Source organism: Mauremys mutica, chromosome 2, assembly GCF_020497125.1.
Source record: "Mauremys mutica isolate MM-2020 ecotype Southern chromosome 2, ASM2049712v1, whole genome shotgun sequence".
NCBI classification, from domain to species: Eukaryota; Metazoa; Chordata; order Testudines; family Geoemydidae; genus Mauremys; species Mauremys mutica.
The window spans coordinates 82,753,255-82,776,013 of record NC_059073.1 but is presented as its reverse complement, the minus strand read 5'-3'; the positions used below and the strand labels follow the sequence as shown (position 1 = coordinate 82,776,013).

General features: G+C 41.4%; 1 protein-coding gene across 7 annotated transcripts in view; it reads right to left on the bottom strand.

The window, feature by feature from the left end:
- Positions 1–202: 202 nt before the first annotated feature.
- ZNF521 (zinc finger protein 521) overlaps positions 203–22,759 on the bottom strand; it is a 266,677-nt gene continuing 244,120 nt past the window's right edge. For all 7 annotated transcript variants that reach the window (XM_045005464.1, XM_045005461.1, XM_045005462.1 and 4 more), the window contains one exon: positions 203–1,018. In XM_045005464.1, coding sequence (XP_044861399.1) covers positions 989–1,018 — 30 coding nt within the window. In that variant the 3' untranslated portion in view covers positions 203–988. The remainder of the gene's footprint in view (positions 1,019–22,759) is intronic.

Sequence of the window (22,759 nt, the reverse complement as noted above, 5' to 3'; positions counted from 1 at the left end):
TTATTAGAAATTTTGGATAAACTATGACCCATTAGAAGCCAAAGCATCAAGCAAACAGGAGTAAAACTATTGACTTTGCTAATTGGAAAAAAAAATCAGTGACTATTTTCTTCAAGTGCATGTTTCAACTACAGTGAAGCAGCAGATCTGTTTTTAATGGTACTGTAATAAGAAAAAGAAAAGACACAATCGCACTCATACATAATGGTAAACTGAATTTATTTCCTCTTGGAAAACAATTCCAGTAATCTCCAGGTTCAGACCGCAGAGTAAACATTAATAACAGTAACATACAGGTTAGTTCAACTGAGTCAAGAATTTGGCTGTGTGAAATCATTAAGGAAAGTCTTGAACACTCAAAGCTTCAAATGGTATTCAGGAAAAAAAAGTTTCTTTGACAATCTACATAACAACTATTGCATATATGGTAATGCTATCTGTCATATCGCAAGGCTTACAAATATATATACGGGCCTTATTCAACGGTGGGTTCCTGCTCTGTGAGAAAGAGTCTTTTCATGTTTTTTGCAAGAATCTTCAGCAATAAAAAATAGTCTCGGATTCATCTGTTTGTATACCAAAAGAGAGAGATTCTAGACTTAAGTTTACATGAAAGGAAGGCCAAACAGCTGTAGTATAACATAGCTATTTTTTCTCCCTCTTTCTTGAAAATGACATTTTCTTAAGCCTTTTTCCTCACACATTATTATTTTAATCTTTCTTGAATAGGGCCCAAGTCCACTTGTCTTTATAAGACCATTTTAGTATCAGACAACATAATACATGTGCAACACTTTATATACAGGAAGTCTATCCGGTGCTCAAAAGTTCAAACACATGAACATCCAACAGTTTCGATAATACAAGTTGTATGGTACAATACAATGTTTCTGAATAATATACATTAACAATGAAAGTTTCGTGCAAAGAGTAAAACGTGTTCCCTTTTTGTGCCACAAAGGAGTCTCCTGAAGGGATGGGCATTGCACTAACTGCTATGTTGGGTCATCGTATGATTCTGAAACAAAAATAAAAGAAATCACTTAGCTGTAGTCTAGGCATTGCTACAAGAAAAAACTGCGTTAACAATGCTACCCGCTGAATATATTATATTGTATACAAGAGAAACATGTTTGCCATCTCTCTTTTAAATGGCCTGGAGAAAGTTTGCTGTCAAAAGATGAGGCTTTTTTGCACTGGTATCATTTCTATAAGTCACATGAATAGCAGTTGAATACCTCAATATACAGTAGAGCAAATTCTGCCCTGTTGAAAGTGAACACAACTTCACTGGCCCCAGTGCCCAGCCACACAGTGATGAATTTAGCCCATTATATTTAATGAGACACACACTTCTTTCTCTTATGTGGCCTTAATGCCTGCACACTAGAAATACACTAATTTTAGCATCCTTACTAGAAAATGCAACCAGACATTTCCCCCCTAATCAGTAGCACATATTTTAAAGTAGGAAGGGAGGTGCCCACCAAAGGGCTCAGTTGGCTGACTCACAAGCAGGTGGGGCAGCCAGAACTATCCCTCTATCCACCAAAGAACAACTCAACCCTAGTTTCCTTAAGTGAATTTATTGCCATGTAAAAGGTGACAACGTCACTCTGGAAATATGAAGTTCTCTATTTTTATCTGCAGAAAGAGTGCAAAGAGGGCAGCAGCAATGCAAGTTTCACTACACCAGCTCTAATGCAAAGGGATCGCCACTACTGGATGAGATGCTACGTTAGTCTCTGTGCTTCATCAGACAACTAAGAAAAGGTTCCCACTTCCTGCTGATTCTTCTTTTGTGATGTAGACCATATCCACAGAGACCTGGACAAAGTCCACAATCTTATTTCACAGACCACAGAACAGCCATCAGAGAGTAATGAATTTTTGTCACTACTGATCCGGGCCCTATTTGGACCAGTGACCTAGAGGTGAAGGGAGTTGTGTCCCGTTATCAGTTCCTAAACTGTGCGGTCCCCTGCCCTTGTTTTATCACTTTTAATCTATGTACAGTCTCCTCTGGACTACGACACTTTAAAACGAACCCATTCCCAAAAGATGGACATCATTTTCCGTGAAGTGAACATGTATTGAACCACACCCACACGAGCCACTCCTGAATACAAACATAATTACAGCCACAGGAAAACAAAGGTGAATATTGTGTGATTCCATGCTAATCTAACAATACATCATATCATATCACACACACACACATTCATGGGACATTTGGCAAGAAAAGGAGCTCTCTTAGGGTAAGACTGAGGAATTTTTTAAGTAGTGTCTGTCTCAAGGTGAAAAGGAAAATGACCCAGTGACACTTGGAAGCACGTTTTCCAGATGTGAATGCAAAATGATTAAATGCTGATATAGCAGGGACTCCAGATCCACCAAGGCCAGAGGGTTAAAAAGAGATTATTATTTCATTTGATTTCATACAGCATCTTCCACAAACTCATCTCAAAGTGCTGTAAAGCAGTAACAATATGTTGCAGACTAAAATGTTGGTTGGTCATGGGTAATAGATTCTGACTTTAAACCACAAAAGCAAGGGAATGAAGAGTTAAGTCTGACCATCTACCCTTCTGTCATCCTGTTGCGTCCATTATTGCAGCACTTATAACACCACAGACCGATCTGAAACCCTGCAGTACCTAGAAACAATAGGACAAGTTAAACATGGAGTGAGAACCTAAATTTTGATTTTCTTTGCTTTTGAGTGGTTAATGTCAGAGCCAAATTGTTACCTTGAAGAGAGATTTTGGGGTATTTTTTGTTTTTGATCTATCTGAGTGTGTGTCAGTCATCCCCTGCTTTTTGACTGTCTGAGCGACATGTAATCAGTTTTGGGTCTGGAAGAGACACGCAGCAGTGTGTGAAACAATTGAAAGGAGCTTTACATGTGTGCTCAGTACTTCGACTGCAATAACATTTTTTATTAAAAAATAAAAAGGCACAAAAGTGAGAGAGACAAAACAAACCATGAAATGGGATCCACTCGCGCTGGCGCTCTGCGTTCCAGACTATACTGCCTGGCACATAATGGAGATTCTCAAGAGATAATGAAGACATAAATTCAGAAACAAGTGGTGTGAGAAAAATGCTGAATAGGGCAGGACACAACAAACACTGTTCCCAGTGCAAAGAGCTGGGGCAGCTTCAGCCTTCATCAAGCATCTCAGTATTTATTTTAAAGAGTCAAAACAGCATGCAATCGGTCAAGTTTTCCAAAGAAATTAATGCTTCCAAAATCTATTCTGAGGCAACAGTGAATTAAGGAGAAATACATAGACAGCAGAAAGGCTATTTCATAAACTAAAACTGAAAACACGTCACAGGCATAACATTGACAAGACAAGCAGGTGAAGGATGGGAGGGTAGAGAAAAGAAAAGGAGGAAAATTCTGTAATCCCACAGAGAGCCATATTCCATCCTACGAAAAGCCATCTACTGGAGACCCCATGTCTAAGTGACTGAAAATTGCAAACATTAATCCCAGTTATGAACTGTTGTTGTTTTTTCTGAGGGGGGTTGTGTTTAAAAGTTTAGGGCAAAATTCTTCTGTATTATTCACATAGCAGATCTCAACGCTGATATTCCGCTCTCCCTATGTGCACAGAACTCCCACTTTCATAACAGTGTGAGTTCCCGCATGTGGGGAAAACAGAATATGGAACTCCCATTGCCAGGAACATGGGAGTCCTGTACACACAGGGAGAGCAGAATATTAGTGCTGGGATCTGCTGTGTGGCTATGCCAGCAGAATCTACCCTTAACAGAAGATACAGAACATTTAAGAGCAGAAGTTTTAAAAATCTCTGTTCCAGAAATTTACTGCAGCAAATAACTTTCCCGAATTTGGGGCAATCATTTTTTTTTTGGCTAAATACACCTCTACCTTGATATAACGCTGTCCTCGGGAGCCAAAAAACCTTACTGCGTTATAGGTGAAATCGTGTTATATTGAACTTGCTTTGATCCACTGGAGTGCGACCCCCTCTGCCCCCGAGAACTGCTTTACTACGTTATATCCAAATTCGTGTTATATCGGGTGGCGTTATATCGAGGTAGCGGTGTATATGTAATTCAGCTAAAGTGCTGAAGACATCTTATATTCATATCACCACAATAAAGACATGTATTTTCCTTTAAGCACAAAGTACAGTCCTTCTGTGAAGCAAAAATTTCTATTTCATACTTAGCAGTGGAAAGAGAAAAATATATTTTCCAATGCATCCTCACCAATAGAGTAGGGTAACATTTTCAAAGGTCCTCTGATTTCATGATGAAAAACTGGGCTTGCCACAAAAATGAGACTTTTGCACAGATAAAATGGCAGCCCATTTTGCCACAGCATCTATTACTCACAATAAAAACCAAACAAACTAGGAAACATGTTCACAAACCTCTACTTCCCTACCTTGATTTTATTTAGGAAACATTTACAAGAACTTGGCTTCAACATACTTCACAGATAAAATTCTTTCAAAAAATATTTACCTGGTTTCTAGAGTTTAAGATATCCCTAGCCGACCCAGTGACACAAACCCAGAATCCCAACTCCCAGTGAGCTGATTTAAACATTACACTACATTGCTCTCCATGAGTAGATAGCCTTGGGAAATCCCTGTACTTAGTGCTATAAGGTTAAAATCATACCCAGATTTCACTACAATAGTTGTAGAGAAATCTCCTCTGCAAAGAGAATGGGGTTGTTTTGCAAAAACTGTTAAGACAGTAGAAAGCAATATTTTTTCTGTTATTTGGTATCTCTCTAGCTAGCAAAAAAATGCCATCCATCGCATCAAACTCAGTGAAGAAAAAAAATCTACTGATTCACTATCTCATTGGAATCTCTAATGTGAATTGCAGTTGCATTCAATTTAAATGAGATGGTTTTTAACTAGATAATATAGGACACAATTGTACCTGAGAAGCCGTGCAAGGAGGGTACAAATAAAGAAATATAAAGATTAAATATGGACGTCTTCCTTCAACAGATGGTGACAGTACCACAGCAGCATGTTATTTTTTCCTTAGTTCAAGAACACAAACATCAGTAATCAATCATCACTGATTAACTAATTATGGTACACTACATGTTATCCTATATATGGAATCCTTTATCTGCAGACATTAAGGATAATCTTTATTTTATTTCTTTATAACCCGTTTGCACTACAATACAATTTCGGGTTGTAAGGAAGAATTCTACATTACTATCAACCTTTAAGCACTACGTTTGTTTTTTTTTAACCAAAAGCAATTGGTTTCCAACAGGCTGGATAATAAGTCTTTTGACCTGCATTCTTCTCTGACCCATTAAGGTCACCCCTGTGCTCGGGCATATAGCTGACTTAGGAAATGCCTGCAAGTCCTGCATTTCATCTCCTGCCCACTCAAAATAAAGCTTTCTTTAAATGTGTCTGTACGGGTCCCTAAAGACCAGGGAGGCATCCCTGTAGTGGGCAATGGAGGGACAGAAGCTTCTGCCTTTATTAATGAATGCAGACCATTATGAGTCTGGCTGGCTCCTGCACTGTTCCCAGAAGCATATACTGTACGTGACTTAAAATGCTAGAATATTGACACAAAGCGAGCTGGGCACCCCTAAGGAAAATTACTCCTTGGATATAATGTAGGCTCGTAACAGCTATTAGAGTACAAAATAAAACCCTCCGGGATCAAACTGACATATACCGCATTCTACCTACTCCTCAAACATTAGAAGAATTTCTTTGTGAAGGCATTCTCAAGGACAGCATTAAACTGACTTTTGTAGCAATTTCCAACAGCTTTTTGGCTTACAGCTTTTAGTACTAAATCTCTAGTTAGAATCAATATAAGTACTATATCTTCCACATTAATCAATACATTTGGTTCAATACGCGTTCTATTAAATTATACTTTCTAATCAAGATTTTCTGCTTCTCTCCCCTGCTTTTTATTCCAAACTTCTTACCTTGTACCATAGTTTCCAAACTGTCTACAGCTAACGACAGGATGTTGGATTTTCCAGAGTGGCCGGGGCAGAGGGGCCAGGGGATTTAGGGGAAGGTTAAAATGGCAACTCAAGCAAAACCTTAATTAGAATGTTAATGCCAAATCATGAATTCAATTCCACAGTGTCAACATGGTTTCCTGAACTTCAGTCTGATACTTCATCACTTTACGTTGTCATGATATAATACCTATTACACAAAGCTCCCCACTACAAAAAAGGTGAAACAGCGAACACACAGCATGAAAAAAAGTTGTAACAACATAAAACAAACTTCAGAAACAAACCAACGTCAGGAAAACTCACAGCTAAGGCTGCTTTTGCTATCCTTATCCTCAACCCCATGGTGCCTACGTACTGCAGCACACATGGATCTCTGTCAGAGCTCCATTCCATTGTGCAGCACTGAATACCATGAATAGTTCTTTGCTGATAGACTGCAATGTGATTAGATCTGAGCCTATATTGAGGAGATATTTATATTTGTAAAATACTTGGATTTAATATACACTAATAATTAAGATGCAAAAAGAGTACAGTACAATCTTATTTAGCCAAAGTCTTCAGGGGTATTTGAAACAGTTGGATAAAAAGTGTTGCTAACAACCTGAATGATGCACACAACTACATTTCTGTTAGGTTTGGGATGAATGAAGTTATTCTTTATAGATAGGAAAACCTTAACCATATAAAGCCATTGCACTCATTTGCCATTGTCTTGCAGATCTGACACATTGCACTGATGTCCCTGGCTTACACAGATGTAGTTTTTCTTTTCCTTGTCTCAATGTAATCACTGCAAACTTGCACAAAAACTGTTGCATTTTCTTTTGACATTTAACATCATTTGACACAGTCTCGCAATAACATCATATAATCCTTTCTAGGCAACATGGTGTCACCACTAAAGGAAAAGGTGAAATAACATAATAAAAGGGAATAACAGAAATTTATAGACTTTAAAGACAGAGAAAACTTATTAGGGCATTTTATCCATCCACTCTATCAGTGCAGGATTATTGCCTACAATGTAATTTCAAATGTTTTGCCTGGTCCAATTTTAATTAGAGTTCTCAACACTTCCCTTGGGATACTATTTCATACTTCACAGACCTCATGGTTAGGAATTTTTTCCTGTTGTTCATCCTAGGATAGAAAAAGACGGAACCAGCCCCAAATCACATATGCAACAAGATCTGCTTACTCAGGAGCTGGATTTAGACAAATATTTAGGCCATTTCAAAGCAACTAAAAGAGGTAGATAGAACCTACCTGTGTCCCCATAACCAGGACTAACTCATATGGCACTAACAACTGGGTTGGTATAAGGTTTTAATGCTGTTCCAGGGACACGTCTAGATCCAGTCCATGCTACAATTTTGTAACTGGGTCAATGGACGGTTATGTTGTAAACAATTCTCCTGACTCTGATATAGTTGAAATATAGATGAGCACGTAGTCCAAAGCTTATCAAAAGATAATCTAAAAATAAACTACCCCCCTCCAAATGCAAAATCATTATTTTTGAACCCTCTGAATTAAAAAAATATTTCCATAATGGTAGCCCCTTAGAATAACACCTCATGACGACACTTGGAAAATGGGTTCAGTTGTGGGAGTTGGAGGTCCAGCCTGGTGTGAGTGAGTTCAGCAGCTGGAAAGGAGATGATGTTTCATTACTTGTCAAAGGCGAGGAGCAGGAAGCTAGCACAGGAGGATTTTGCAGCAGAGAAGAAAGAGATTACAGGCAGGTTGTAGGCTAGTGAGGAGTAACTACTATATTCAGTACTCCAGTGCAATGCATAGAGGAGGAGCGGTATTGCTCTCTTTTGGTGTTAAATGTCTTTACATGTTTTAGAAAGAGAAAACTGAAGGCTCATCCGGGCTGAAGATCTGCATACCAAGTCTGAACCGAATCCGAACCTACTACACAATTTAAACTCTGAAAACGGGGGTTTATATGCTTGGTATGAACTACAATGGAGATACTTCCCCTATACCTACTGAGTCTGCTCCAGTGAGGAGTTGTGCACCCTCCAATTCCACTGATGGAGAGGGAACTGAATAGTGTTCACCGCCTTGCAGCAGCAGCCCCCTAATCAGGTATGATGAGCAATGAAAGGGTCATCCTTGGTCATGAGTGACCATTGTTAACAAGGACAATTTGGGAAAAGTTCATGATGAATTACAATTATCCAAACAACTTAGTTCAATAAAGCTGTTTATCCGTTTTTGTATTATATTAAAGTGATTCGGAAATGGCACTACTGGCAACTATTCAATGCATTCATGTTTACATCCAAGTCTTGCGCATTCTGACTCTCATACTTGAAAATCTTGAGAAAACAGAATCACAAAAAGCACTAATTGGATAGGATCCACTCAGGGATACATTTTGAAATTTAAAAATGCAACACTTCCATGTTTCTTCAGTAACTCTCAGAAAGCCACTAGTAAAATATCACTGATGGGCTGACCTCTTCCTGAAGTGATTACCATATGCACAATTGTAATAACAATAATCAAGATGCTTCACTAAGAAGAGGTAAAAGTAATAGTTTAAATAAAAATGGGGAAGTAAAGGACCACTGGGAAATACGCTGCTAACATTAAAATCTTAACTCTTTAGAATATGATCATAACTACCCTGTTATAAATAATGAAAAACTCCATTGAAACTAATGGAGTTAGCGAAACAGGTGTTAGGGAAAAGAGAAGCAGGCCTGTATCAAATAGAAAAAAATGTATTTTGCACATGCTTAGGCTGACACTTATACCAAAAGGAAAACTACATCCCTGGTACTAGGAGGGGACAGCCTGGACTCTCTCCACTATGTCAGACATCGTCAGTCAAAGGAGAAAACAGAAGCCAGAGCTGAATGATTCCACATTTCTCTGCATCTACAGTACAGTAGCTTTTATCAGCAATACTGCCTAATCAGATATTCAGGGATTAAGTCCGTGATTTACAGACAGATGTGTTCTTGTGCCAGTTGTTGCTATGTTTCTATTTTTTTTCTTGTAATGTTTAATTGATCATGTTGGTGCTTTCTAAACTAGAACATCTGTAAACAAGTTTAAGAACGACCTCCTTCTTCCTTTATATCCATGAGTGATGCTCCTTAGCTGTGCTCTAATTTTAGATATCTTAAAGACAAATAAATCTCTGTGTGGAGTGGAGGAGAGGGAGGAAGGGAGACACCTTGCCTGATAACATAATGTGTTCCTCTTACCTGAATGCAAATTTCCTATTTGCCTAGCTCTGAGTGCAGAACTGAACTCCTGGAACTAGAGCTACAGTATGTACAGACTCCTTTATAGGTCAAACCCAATTAAACAAACTACTACTAAATATTTAACAGCTCAGTGTAGTAATTAGTGACAAATAATGGAGGCTTAAACTGACAATTGCATAGAAATGTCCTGTTGGAAATGTTACTCATTTCCTTCTCCTCTGGTTTTCTTTTGCTTGTTGAATTCTGATAGGTCTTTTTAGTGATTAAGCAGACACTTAAGATGAACGTTATTTTTGCACGTCCATTGTGTGTTTCTGCATGTGTCATCAGAAGAGCGTTCCTGTGGCCCTTTTCCTTCCCAACTTCCATTCTGTTTGTTCTAATTTAAAGCAGGATGACCACTAGCTGCCGGATCAGTGCATTGATTTCAAATCCTAAACTGACTGGTGGACCTAGAATTTAAACTCCTGTTCATACGATTCAAAATTCACCCAGTTGAAATGGGGGGAGAGGAGGAGGAGGGAAGCACACACAGCTGTGATTTATATGCAAAGGGTAACCTTTAAAACAATGATTATTTCCAGTTTTTCCAAAAGCGCACGTACAAGAATTCCTCTGAACAAAATTACAAGAAACAATAGTTTCTTCATATGTCAAAGAGAAAAAAAACACTGTAACTTGCCTGTATTCCTTTATTATTTAGACCAGGGTTGGGCAAACTTTTTGGACCTAGGGCCACAGCTGGGAATAGAAATTGTATGGCGGGCTATGAATGCTCACAAAAATGGGGTTGGGGTGGGAGCTGGCTCTGGTTGGGGGTGCAGGCTCTGGGGTGGGGCCAGAAATGAGGAGTTCAGGATGTGGGAGGGGGCTCTGGGCTGGGTCAGGCGAGTGGGGTGCAGGGGTGGGGGTGAGGAGTTTGGGGTATAGGCGTGTGCTCTGGTCTGGAACCGAGAGGTTCGGTGGGCAGGAGGGGGATCAGGACTGGGGCAGAGGGTTGGAGTGCGGGAAGGGGTGCAGGCTCTGGCTGGGGATGCGGGCTCTGGGGTGGGCCTGGGGGATGAGGGGTTTGAGGTGCAGGAGCATGCTCCCGGCTGGGATCGAGGGGTTCGGAGGGGGATCAGGGTTGGGCAGAGGTGTGAGGAGAGGCTCAGGGGTGCAGGCTCTGGGCAGCGCTTACCTCAAGTGGCTCCCAGAATAATAATAAATAGAGATATACCAGTCTCCTAGAACTGGAAGGGACCTTGAAAGGTCATCAAGCCCAGCCCCCTGTCTTCACTAGCAGGACCAAGTACTGATTTTTGCCCCAGATCCCTAAGTGGCCTCCTCAAGAATTGAACTCACAACCCTGGGTTTAGCAGGTCAATGCTCAAACCACTGAGCTATCCCTCCCCCTAGCAGCAGCAGTGGCGGCGGTGGCAGTGGCGGCAGCAGCAGCAGGCTGTCCCTTTCCTGTTGGAGTGGGGGCCATTGAAGTGAGGCCATTGGAGCCCGTAGGAGCTGGAGGGGCGCCATGCTGCTTCTGCGAGCTGTGTGGAGTGGCCACCGACCCTGCTCCCTGTCTGGAGTGCAGGAGGGGGGCCATGCAGCTGCTTCCGCGAGCCACGCGGAGCGGCCCCCGACCCTGCTCCTCAGCTGGAGCGCCAGAGCAGGGCAAGCCCCAGACCCTGCTCCCCAGTGGAAGCTTGAGGGCCGTCTTAAAATGGCTGGTGGGCCAGATCTGGCCCGTGGGCCGTAGTTTGCCCACCCCTGATTTAGACAGATCTATACATACAACAAATCCACAGATCACTGTGTTCACTACCCTACTTTGTGCTGTACCTGTATGTATTATGCTTATGGTTATCAGGTGACAAAAAGGAGCTCAGAACTTAGATTCTGCATATATTATCTTCAAGCATATAGTACCCCCTACACCAACATTTAGCTCACCTAAGGTTATATATCCCCAAAAGATTAATAGAAAAAGGTAAAGTGCAAACAGAGTTTTCACTCAAGTAAAAGTAAATGACACTCAAAGAGAGCCAAACTTTCAGATGGAGACAATTGGCCTCTAATTTCTCCTGCACCATCTCCACATGGAGACCAGCTCTTTAAGCATTGTGCTAGTCAATATGCATGCACAATGAAGAGGACGTAAAAACATTTAAATGCATAATTTGTGGACACAAAATCTGGGGCACAGACAAAATGTGGCCCATACTCAATAATGCCTTAATCTTAAAATAGGTGTGGGAGACAGTGAAAAGGTCTGGGGAACTGCCTCCCAATGTCAACACAGCTAACATGTCTGCTCACTTGTTTGTCTCCTGGTACCTTTCCCTCAAGAAGCCGCTGACATAGGAACACGTGCAGGTTTAGTGGTAATGACAGAAGATTCCTGAGCCTATAGGTAGAGGTTCCCCCAGCTTCTTCATACTGTGACTTTATAACTAGTTATGCACTACCAGCCTACCTTGGATACACTCTATGATCCTTCTACTGATTTCCTTGGCACTTCAAAATGAGGGACCAGTTTCCCCTGTGATTCCAGGAATCATGAGAAATGTCACAGTGGTTTATGTAGCATGCCTTTTGCAACTTCACTCATTAAAATACCGGAAACTGCAGATAAGGACAATTCAGAGGCCTGCCAAGTTGGCAAATATCTGGGAATGAGAGGATCGTGTCCCATGTGTCAAGACTAAAGACAACGTCAACTGGTAGCTGTGTTCCCTCCACTATGACCCAAACAACATTTTATTAAGAAAAGCAATGCTCCTGCTGTACTGGTGACTTTAAGATAGGTCAGAATGTATTCCACCTTTGTTAAAAAGTTATCCATTTTCTATACTTTGATAAGTACATACATTGCAAAGCTACAAACTCAGAACACATTTACTGACATGTGGTACAAGAACAATAACATTTTACTTCCCTCATTGGGGATCTTGCTTGTAAAACAACAGTGTCCTGATCTCTACTGTCTTGGCCCTTGTGTAGATACTTCATGTAATGTGAGTGTAAAATGCTACCAAAGCAGAATGGTTGAGCTTCGCACCCTCTTTGCACTGTGTCAATGACTGCACAAGTGGCGTGGCAGTGAGGAATTAGGCTCCAAATAAATATTACAAGATTTTCCTCTTCTTTGATAAATGCTTTCTTATCCTCATCTCTCCATGAGTGATACAATATCCATCTCAAAATCATTATGTTCCTGGGTTTGGTTGGCCTCTCTGTTTCCTCTCGCACACTTGGACATTGGCATATGCTATTAGCTCCTACCTTTCCATGAGTTTATAGTAGAGGGAAATGCTCCCCCCACCTCGTGGTTTGGTTTATGATGCTACACTACTGTACTTCTTCACAACTAGTGAATTCACCCCTTTGCAGATGCCAGTTTTGCCCCTTATTGCTTGTTGCTATTTTTTGGGATGGCAATCCTCTGATCAAAGTGAAAAGAATCACATTTAGGAGGGAAAATAACTGACACCAGTTACACTGAGCAGCCACCCAGATGTAGTGCCAAGCTCTCTGAAAAGCAGAACTTTAATTCCTTTACAAAAAAAGATGTGCTGTAACTATGGAGAGACTAATCTATAACCCTCGCATTCTTACATAATTTGCTACTCCAAGTTCATTTTAATTCATTACAATAAAACTACCTAATTAAAATAACTCTTTAAAGTGAAGTATTAGCTTGATCCCAGAATAAAGGCAGAATCTTGTCTATCAGAGGGCGATTCATCACACCACAGCGCACTCTTATACAAATTCAAAGGTAAGCTATAAACAAGTACACACAGCAATACTGCTATGCATAAAGGGGCAGGCAACAGGAGGTCTGCTTTCTAATCAGTCCTCAAAGGAACCTGCCATACTGAAGTGGCACTTATTCTAATTTAAAGCTCTTACATTTACTTTACCTTGACAAAATTTATAAACTAATAACTTCCCTAAACTGACTGGCGCTCCAAACTGAAAAACAGCGTCGACACAAAGATCTGGGCCAAGGGAGAAAGAAGCTTTCCCGGAAAGTTACTATCTCCTATGCTGAGATGAAACATGTGTTTGGGGGCTACTCTTACTGTCCTTACAGTTCAATAACACGTCTGCACAATATCATCAGCAAGATCTGTACTATCACTTCACTGTGGACCGGATCCTATTGTCACTGCAGTTCTGTTCAGCATTTGAAACATTTTAACATCTATATCTTAGCTTTGTGGCCACGTCAACTATAGAAATATTTCTGATTGGCATTAGAAGAGCTCTTAGTTTGGCCTACAGCTTTCTGTTAAAAATGCTGTTAAGTTGGCAAGAAGATCTATAATGTAAATGACAGCTTTAAAAATATATGTTATTAATGTTAAAGTTCACATTTTTTTGGTTTCTATTATTTTTGTCTCACATTAGTTGCTAAAAACAATTAAAAATTACACCCTTCAAACACACACATACAAAAAGAAAAACAGAAAAGCAGAAAGCAATAGTAAGGGTTAAATAGAAAGTCTCTTGAATATATGCAGAATATTGGAGAAGGTTTTGTCATGTCCTAAAACACACCACTTTGTAGAAACTTCTTTTTCAAATCTAAGCAATGCGATAGTAAAACAACTTCAGGCAAAATTCCTCCTAAATTACAATGCCGTTTGTGTCAGAGCACACATTACTTCATACTGACATGTCAGCATGTTTCTCCAAACTATCTTTGGGAACACAATAAAAAGACAAATCTGCAAGTCTGTAAGAAACTTTCAGCTGTTGATAAAAGTATGTGTCACTCACAAATTACAGTCTGCTGTACAGTACACATTGATCTACATTGATCCTAATAGTAAATGCTCCTTTTTATCAACATAGCTGTATAAATCAGTTAGGATTATGCTCCTAAAAGAACAGTTAAAGCTATTCAAAATTCTCAAGTTTTAATTCAAGAAAGAAAAATCTGGGCCTGGAAGGGTGACCTGGAGTGGGGTAGGGAGACTTGTTCTTGGGCAGCACTTGTTAATTTAATATAGATGAAACTATAAGGCCAACATTTTCATACTTGGGTTCCACAAAATCTGGACTGATTTTCAAAGAAACAGACCACCCACAATTCCCCGTTAAATCAACATGAGCTGAAGGTGCTGAGCAACTGAATCTTGCAGGATCCAATCCCAAACCAGACCACTTACTTAGGTGAGCCAATGTGGTTTTATGTGCCCAGCATTAGGCACCAGTGTTTGAAAGTTTTGGCCACATGGGTTTACACTAGTTTGAATTGGTTGTCTAAAAATCTAAAGAATTTACCAGAGAATACTTTATCAGCTTTTTGAACCATCCTATAGAATTCTACAGCAGGGATAGAATTTTCTATCAATTCTATAGGAGAGTCCAAAACCTATAGAGAGAGGGGGTGGCACAGAACCAACCAAGTACTCTGGCTCTATGCCACCCAGGCATTCCTGCACACTGAGGGAATCCTTAGTTGTCTGGCTAATGCAGCTTTATAGAACTTTTGTGCTGCCAGAGTCCAAGCTGGGGGTTGAGGATCTGGATCTTAATTTTCAAAGTAGTTTGCAAACATTAACTAATTCATCTTCACAGGCAATGTAGGTAACGATATATAATCACTGCCATGTAGATGTAGAAATAGACACGGGGGTCACATTTTCAAAAGCGTATTTGCATATGCACAATCCCCAATGTCAGGGCACGCTTGCACATAAAGGGAGCTTTTGAAAATTTGGCCCTGAGAGAAGTCAAGTGGGTTTCCCAAGGCCACAGTGGGAATTAGTGGCAGAGCAGGGATTAGTAGAGGCCTCTTGACATCTGTTCTGGTGCTAAGTCCACACTGCCTCTCATGGAATATACTGAAACATTCTGTTGAATTCAATCAGTGTGTTTCCTCGTACAAAATTGATTACTGCATGTCATCCCGTATAATCTCTCCTATAAGACAGACGTTCGGAATGCTCCCTTCTCCCGGAATCCCTCCATCATGAATTGAAAGGTTACAAGCAAGTTGTGTTCTGATGGTTGAGACTGAAAATGGCTCTGTGTTTTGCTAAGCATTCCTCTGCAGCATGGGCAGTGTGTGCATGTGTGTCTGAAAACGACCCCAATGAAAAGGAGGGAATGAGAGATGCTAAACAATGCTGCACAAAGTTGCAGACTGTTCGGCTACAGGCCAGAAAATGAATCCAATTTTTCATTCTGTCATTATAAATATTTCAGTGCAAATGGTACTGATTTTCTGCAACTGTGGTTAAGCAAAGGGCCTCTGAGTGAATATTAAAAAAAAAAAAAGTCGGAGAGGAGAGGAAGAAAAAGAAAAAGAAGGGGGAGGAAGGAAATTTAAGGTTAGCAACCAATTAATTTCTTATTTAAATGTAAAAGATACTGGGAGAAATTCTACAGTGATATAGTGTGTGACTCAAAGAAGGAGGAAAAAAAAACATTTACTCTGCTCTTCTTCTGACAGTTTCTCATAAAATATCTGCAGTCCATCTATCTTTTAGTACTCCAGGCTCCTCTGGAGAGCAGAAAATAGTAGTTTAAAGCTCACTTCAGTGCCAGTCTGCGGGAGATTGCTTTCCACAGGACCCCTGCTGATGGAGGCCTAGGGGAAGAGGCCCAGGAGTTATTCAATCAGCCCAAGACTCTGGGGCGGCTGGGGGTCCTTTGAGGGCTGATTATAAAGCTGCCCTCCTGTTGCCTGCCTCGGAACAGAACGAAATGAGCAGCCTCTTGCTGAGCAGATTCTGCAAGAAGGAATTTCACCTGTCATGGAGTTTGTCAGAATTCAGGATTTATCTTGGTGCAAAATTAATAAAATACCAAGTAGGATTTCAGCCTGACTACTCAGCTGTGTCATCTCAAAGTGATCTTTCACCCAAGGAAACCTGGACACTGAGCTACTGAAGTCATTCTTGCCCTACTTTTACTGTGCAGAACGCTATGACTGCATAACAAAACTATTAGCTGTGGATTTCCTGACAATTACACCAAACGTCAAGTGGTGGGTGGGTGCTACTGTCTGAAAGCATGACCTTTCACCTCACTTCTGTGGTTCCAAAACCTCCTGGGAATAAGCTAAGAGTCTGAAATATAAAAAGGCCATTTCTGCAGTTTATAACACAGTGGGTCCCTTATGGCACCACATCTGTTAAATTCATACACTGGTATTTCAGGCCTGGATTTGATTTATACGTTTTAAAAAAGTACAAACAACAGACTATGTTAAGATCAAATATCGTGAAACTCCACAAATTAATCTTGCTGCTGCAATGAACCATATGCAGTTTCACGGTACTTTTAGGCATAACACACTGCCTAAACCCCACCTAACAGCAAGGGGCCAGGCTAATAAAGGATCATCTCAAAGCTCTGTGGTCCAGTTCAGTTCTTCCTAAACTGTAGGGTAGTGTCAACTCAGTTCTCTTTAGAGAGTGTCTTCCACCATAAAAATCTCAATATTTAAGTAAAATTGTGTTAGCTTATGATCTCTGCTCATGTGAATCCCAAATCTCAGGTAGCATAGAAGCAATTAACCTGCAGCCTCCAAGCTGCTTCAGTTCAGAAAGGAAGTCAACATGAAAAAAATAAAATAGTTGTCTGCACCAACCAGGTGATGGGTGGGTAAATACTATTCAATGTACAATGTTGCTGGCACCTCAACACTAAAAAGGGAGAGTCACTGTACCAATAACCGGCAGAATAGTCACAGACGGGGAACAAATATAACTTTGCCAGTAAACCCTCTACCCTCTACTTTTTCATGCAGATTATCCATTTTAGTGAATTTAAGACAGGTCGAGGAGTTTAAAGCAACAGACAAATGTTTTTATTAATCTGGCTAATCAGCATTTTCTAAATTAGAGTTTAAATGAAACTAATATATCCCTTCCAGCTCTTTTCCATTTAAATGACAATTCAACATTAATACACATCATAAAGCCACCTTTACCAGGCAGTAGTAGTCTGACAGTTTTAACACCAAGAGATGTCACAGTAAAGCGAGAGAGAAAGAGAGAAAGCACGCAACTGAATGCACAGATGGTGGGAGGGGATGCAGGGTGCTCTCAGCAGGCTACAGTAGAGATGCATTAACTCCACAGAGGGATAAGGGCTTCCCACCAGTATAGTCATGAATTATAACTGAGCATGGGAGTGAGTTCTTAGTGCCTGTCTCACAGCAAATATACTGTTCCATTTTCCTGCACAATCACCTTTCACCTTTACAAACTCAAAGCAAAGCAAAATGCACTGCTAATATTTAATGGTATCACAGTTTCCGAATATTATATGCCATATATCTACAGATACAGAGAAAACTAGTAAATATCCATCATCTAGTCAGACACAGACAGACAGATATACACCCAGCTCACCTTTAGTCTAGTTTGGGTTTAATGAGGTAATTCTGCTATAACATTAGATTCTAACAATGCAGAAACACCTACAGCAGTATGTACAGATATGCATAACTCAGCAGTTTTGGTCCACAGGGAATGACCCACTTTTTGTTTTCAGTCTACAGGATGGGGTAGGGGTGCTCACCCAGAGCTTCGAATGCAAGGCAAACACCACCACCAAAATAATCTCAGATTTCTGCCCAGTTTTGTGTCAAATCCACCATATTTCACATACTTTCCACTCAAAATCTTAGTTCAGCCCCACTTTGCTCAAAGCATTATTAACCCAACCCAGATAACAGGTTTAGAAGTAAACCTGAAACCTGTACCGCTGGGGTTAGGGTTTTGTTATGAACAGCTCCAGTTGTGTTGCCATCTGCATTCAGATCTTTTTGACTAATGCTTGGAATGAAGCAATGTAAAGATGCTGATATTTTGCAAAGGAAGAAACTCGTTTGAGCCAAGATCTCTGTTTACTGTACTTTCCTGGACATGTCCCTTGATGAATCACTAGCCACACCTTAGGTGTTGTAGTGCTGTTGTTTTTTAACAAACTATCTGTACCGCTCCGCTCCTTGCAAAGGGAAACCATCCCCTCCCAACTTTCCTCCCGCTCAGTGAACTTATCAATGGAAATACTTGTTATTTTAGGCAGTTTAAGATTTTACCATTTTTAAAGGATTCATTTACCCTGTCCTTCACTTTCGTTTAAAGGCTCAGTGTTCCTGCTCTAAATGACAGCACCGCAAGCACTGCTTTTGAGCACTATTCATCTTGCCTACCACATCTCAGGCTTTTACACAGAACGCGTCTCTCTCTCTCCCCAACAATGGAGCCTTACTCCTTCATAGCTTCAGGGCAGAGACCGTTAGTAGCTGTAGACTTGCTGCAAATATCACAATAAAGGCTACAAATGTGAATTTCTCTTAAACTACAGGTTCAGCTCTAGAGGTACCTTGCTTTAGCAAACTCCGTCAAGAGCAAACAATATATCTTTCTCCAACTGCACGGCAGCCACCCTTTTGAAGCTGCTTTCCAAATGACCAGACCCGTCAATGCATCAGCACCTCAGTGAAATTAACGCTTTCCTCCCTTTTAGGTCTACAATCAATATTCACATTTTTTGCTTTTTTCACATTTAACCTGCTTAATCCTGGTGGAGCTAGGAGTCCTCCAGAGCATTGGAAGTGGGGAGGGGAGAACCCCACCAGAGTAGTCGCTTGAGGAGATCCAATGCTACAGTGGCTAAGTTCTGCCTCTGCTTCAGGTTTCAGACTAGAGATCCCACATAGTGGCTGAATGAGCAGAATTAAATCTTCTTCTGTCTTTGCTATGTGGGAAGCAAGTTTTGCTGTGCAGAAACCAAATGGGTTCAAAAGCCAGATCCCAAATGGTGGCACGCTCAGTGATGTAATAGCAGCAACACATCCCAGGGTGCTGCAGCCTATAGGGTCGGAACCAGCTGGGCAGCGCCAGTACTTTGCCTGTGCTATGCACAGAAATGGGAGTCAGATGCAGGTTTGGAATGGGAGAGTTCCAATGGCTCAGTGGCAGCCTTCTGCCTCGCTGTGTGGAAAATTGCAGAGCCAGTGGAGAGTGGAGCCAGGAATGATGAGCTTATTCAAGATGTGGAGGGGGGAAGGGAGGGAGGTTTGCAGAACTGGCCAGGAAGCTCTTCAGTACACCATTCCTGGATGCTTCATACAGTCACACTGATGGCCATCTGTTGTCAGCTCTGGGCCAGATGAAAGATAATATAATGGCAGCTATTGGTCGCCAACAGCAGGGCAGTTGTAGGAAGGAACGAGTCCTAGAATGAAGAAGTGGTGCTTCCTGTTTAGCATAGAAAATCAGTCACCGATATCAACTACATTAGCAAGAAATGAATGAATGGACAATTAAGAGAACTGAACTGAGCTACCAGGGAAACTATTCAAATGCAAATAGAGCCCTTATTTCTATCATTTTCTTCCGCTTACTCTGAGAGCGTTAACCAACCAATCTGACTAATTTTGGTATGTACAGTGAAACATTTAGGACACAGATGATAAAACTGATTTTGGAGACATAACTGAATTCTGTTTTTAATGATTATCTGTGGGTCAGGATATAAATGTACTATTTAGCCCTCTCAATCCACAGCAGATCTCCCTCAGGTGTCAGTAGGAGGATTTCACAAGAACTATGACAGTACAACCTGGCCGTTATGTAATAACTGAAATTTCAGTTATTATTCTCATTATTTACTGTCTGATTCATGCCTTATTGTTACCATCAATATCCCTCAGCAGAAAAATATACTCAACTTCATGACCACTACTAGTTCTGTCTTTTGTTTCTCTCTCTTCCCCATGTTCCTGTTTCTCTCCCCCCACTCTGCCTCTTATTCTCTTCTTCTTTTGTCTCTCTGCATTTTTCTTCCTGCAGCAGTTTACAGTTTTCCTCCATGGACTTCACTCTCATCCCCTTCCCCATCCCATATGCTAAAATGATTAGCAATGAAGACATTAATGTTGACATATAATGCACCATCATTAAGCTTCAGAGTTAAAACCCGCTAAGTGGTTGGAGAAATAGTAGAGCTTCCAACTCTCATAGCCATTGTTTCAGACTCCATTTGCAGATTAAAGAAGACAATGCTGGATTGATTTACATTCAGTTAATGTTAGGAAGACTGTCTTTGAAATCACATGGTCCAGAAACTTCATCTAACATGAAAACTTAGATTCTGCAGAATCTGATCATGTAATCTGGAACATATAAGTACGTCAAGCGGGATAGATGCAGACTATGAACTAATTGTTTGTCTCCATAAATTTAGGGACATATTTTCAAAAACCGATGCCTACGTTTTACATGCAAAACAGACATATGTGGGACAAAGAGGAAATCGTGTGCAGAAAATATATATATGCGTTTATATAACACAGGAAGTTGTACATGCATATATTTATTTGTGCCTATACTTTATCCATTTTGTAAAATCACATACATATTTTCTGTATGGGTATTTTGTGGGTTACTCCTGGGGGAATTCTGTGCATTGTGCTCGCACAGAATTCCTGTCCCCCGCAGATTTCTTTGCTTTGCTGCAGAAAAATGACTTCTGATGGGGAAGCAAAGGGAAGCTGCAAGAGTGGTCATGCACACCTCCCCACCCCCAGCTGCGTGGGTGCATCATTTCAAGCGCCCAGAAAAGCTGGCATAGAGGTAAATCACTGTGGGGTGGGTGAGTGGGGGAAGACACGACCCGGATGGTGGCTCCTACCCTGCGCTGGGCTCCTACCCTCCTCTTCCCCTACAAGGAGTAACTGGGGTCAGGTCAGATCCACCCCCAGAAATCTCCCTTGGCTGCAGGAAGCTCCACCTCCCCACCCCGCTTCCTACTCACATCACTCCTAAGCCTCAGAGGGAGGGGTCACTGTCCTCCATCTGCCCAACCACCATGCATCTGGACCCTCCGCCAAGCCTCACCCAAAACCCCCCTGCACCTTCCACCCCCCAATTGAGCCTCAGCCCCTGCATGTGGATCCCCACTGAGCCACTCCCCCCTGCACCCAAACTATCCCCTGCTGAGCCCCCCACATTGGAACCCCCACCCCAATGACACCCCCTAATTGGACCACCCTAATGAGCTCCCCGCACCTGCCCCCACAAAACCTCACCCCTCAGCCCTTCAGATGCCCCCAGCCAAACCTCAGCCCCTGCATCCAGCCCCCACCACCCAGCTCCAGCCCCCTGCATCCAGACTCCTGCTGAGCCCCTCTCCCCTGCATCTGGACCTCCACATCACTGAGCCCCACCCAGTTGCACCTGGAGCCCCACCTCACCAAAGCCCCACTCCCACAGCACCCAGACCCCTCCACTAACCCCCACTGTCAGACCCTCCCGAGCCCCATCCCATCACACTCAGACTCCCCACTGCTGAGCTACAACCACCTTCACCTGGCCCCCCTGCAGAGTTCCAGTCCCCCTCCACCTGGAACCCTCCATTAAGCCCCTGTGCATCCAGACATGCCCACCCTGCATCCTGACCCCCCCTCCAAGCCACCCACATCCAGATTGCCCCACAAAGAACCCTCTCACCTGACACCAAGACCCTCCACACTTGGACCATGTCGGGCTGAAACTGCCCACACCTAGATCAGGGGCAAGGGCTGGGCGTGCATGTGACACCCTGTTCCTTTTGCTTGCTATCTTGATAAGCCTAGCGTGGGTTGGGTGCAGCCTCATTGCCGAGTTGGTGTCCCAGTGGGGACGGGATCTGCAGGGTGATGGCCTTTGCTCCGCACTGCCATGTTGGAACCTCCACATTTATTTATTAAGAAATGAAATACACTGAATTTTAAAATATCGTGCGTAGAATTTTTTTTTGCACAGAATTTTTAATTTTTGGTGTTGAATTTCCCAAGGAGTAGTGGGTGTAATTTAGGCATCTATTTTAGAAATTGTAGTTAGTATCAGTCCATTTGACGTTTTCCTACTTTGGCCAATTCGTATTAATTATTCAGTAAGATTTTCTGAGATTTAGCATGAGACGCTTTACTAAAAATCTGACCTATTACATTCTCCTTGTCCAATAATTTTGCAATTCTATCCCAAAATAATCATGACTGTCTGAATACCTGTAGATGCCGAATGTTTGCCCATCAACATTTTTCAATTGCTTTAGAATGTGACTAATAATACCACAATATTTGCAATATTCTCTGCAGGAAACGTATAGGAAATACTGGAAATACTAAGGTAAGATTTTGAATTACCAAAGGAAAAACCAGAAAGTTTTCCAAGAGTGACCACTGTATACATATGTACAAATATGTATGTAATAAGACAAGTAAGACTCAGCCCGCTTGTTTTAATCTTTCTCAAGCACTGCTTAGTGAAAGCAAAATGGTCACTGTGCACCTCTGACAAATCAGGCTTGGTGGATTTTATTGTGTGTTATAAATATTCATGAACTAATGAACTACCTGCTGGGAGGGTTTATGTTTGAATAGGCCAATCAAAGAAGGTTGGGCTCATATGCTCCAAATTTGGAAATGTCTTCTTTAGAAAAGTATTACCGTATGAAAGACTAATATAAAACCCCTTAATCCTCATGGGGAAAGAGGCATGGAAGGGAATTCAAAGTTTGG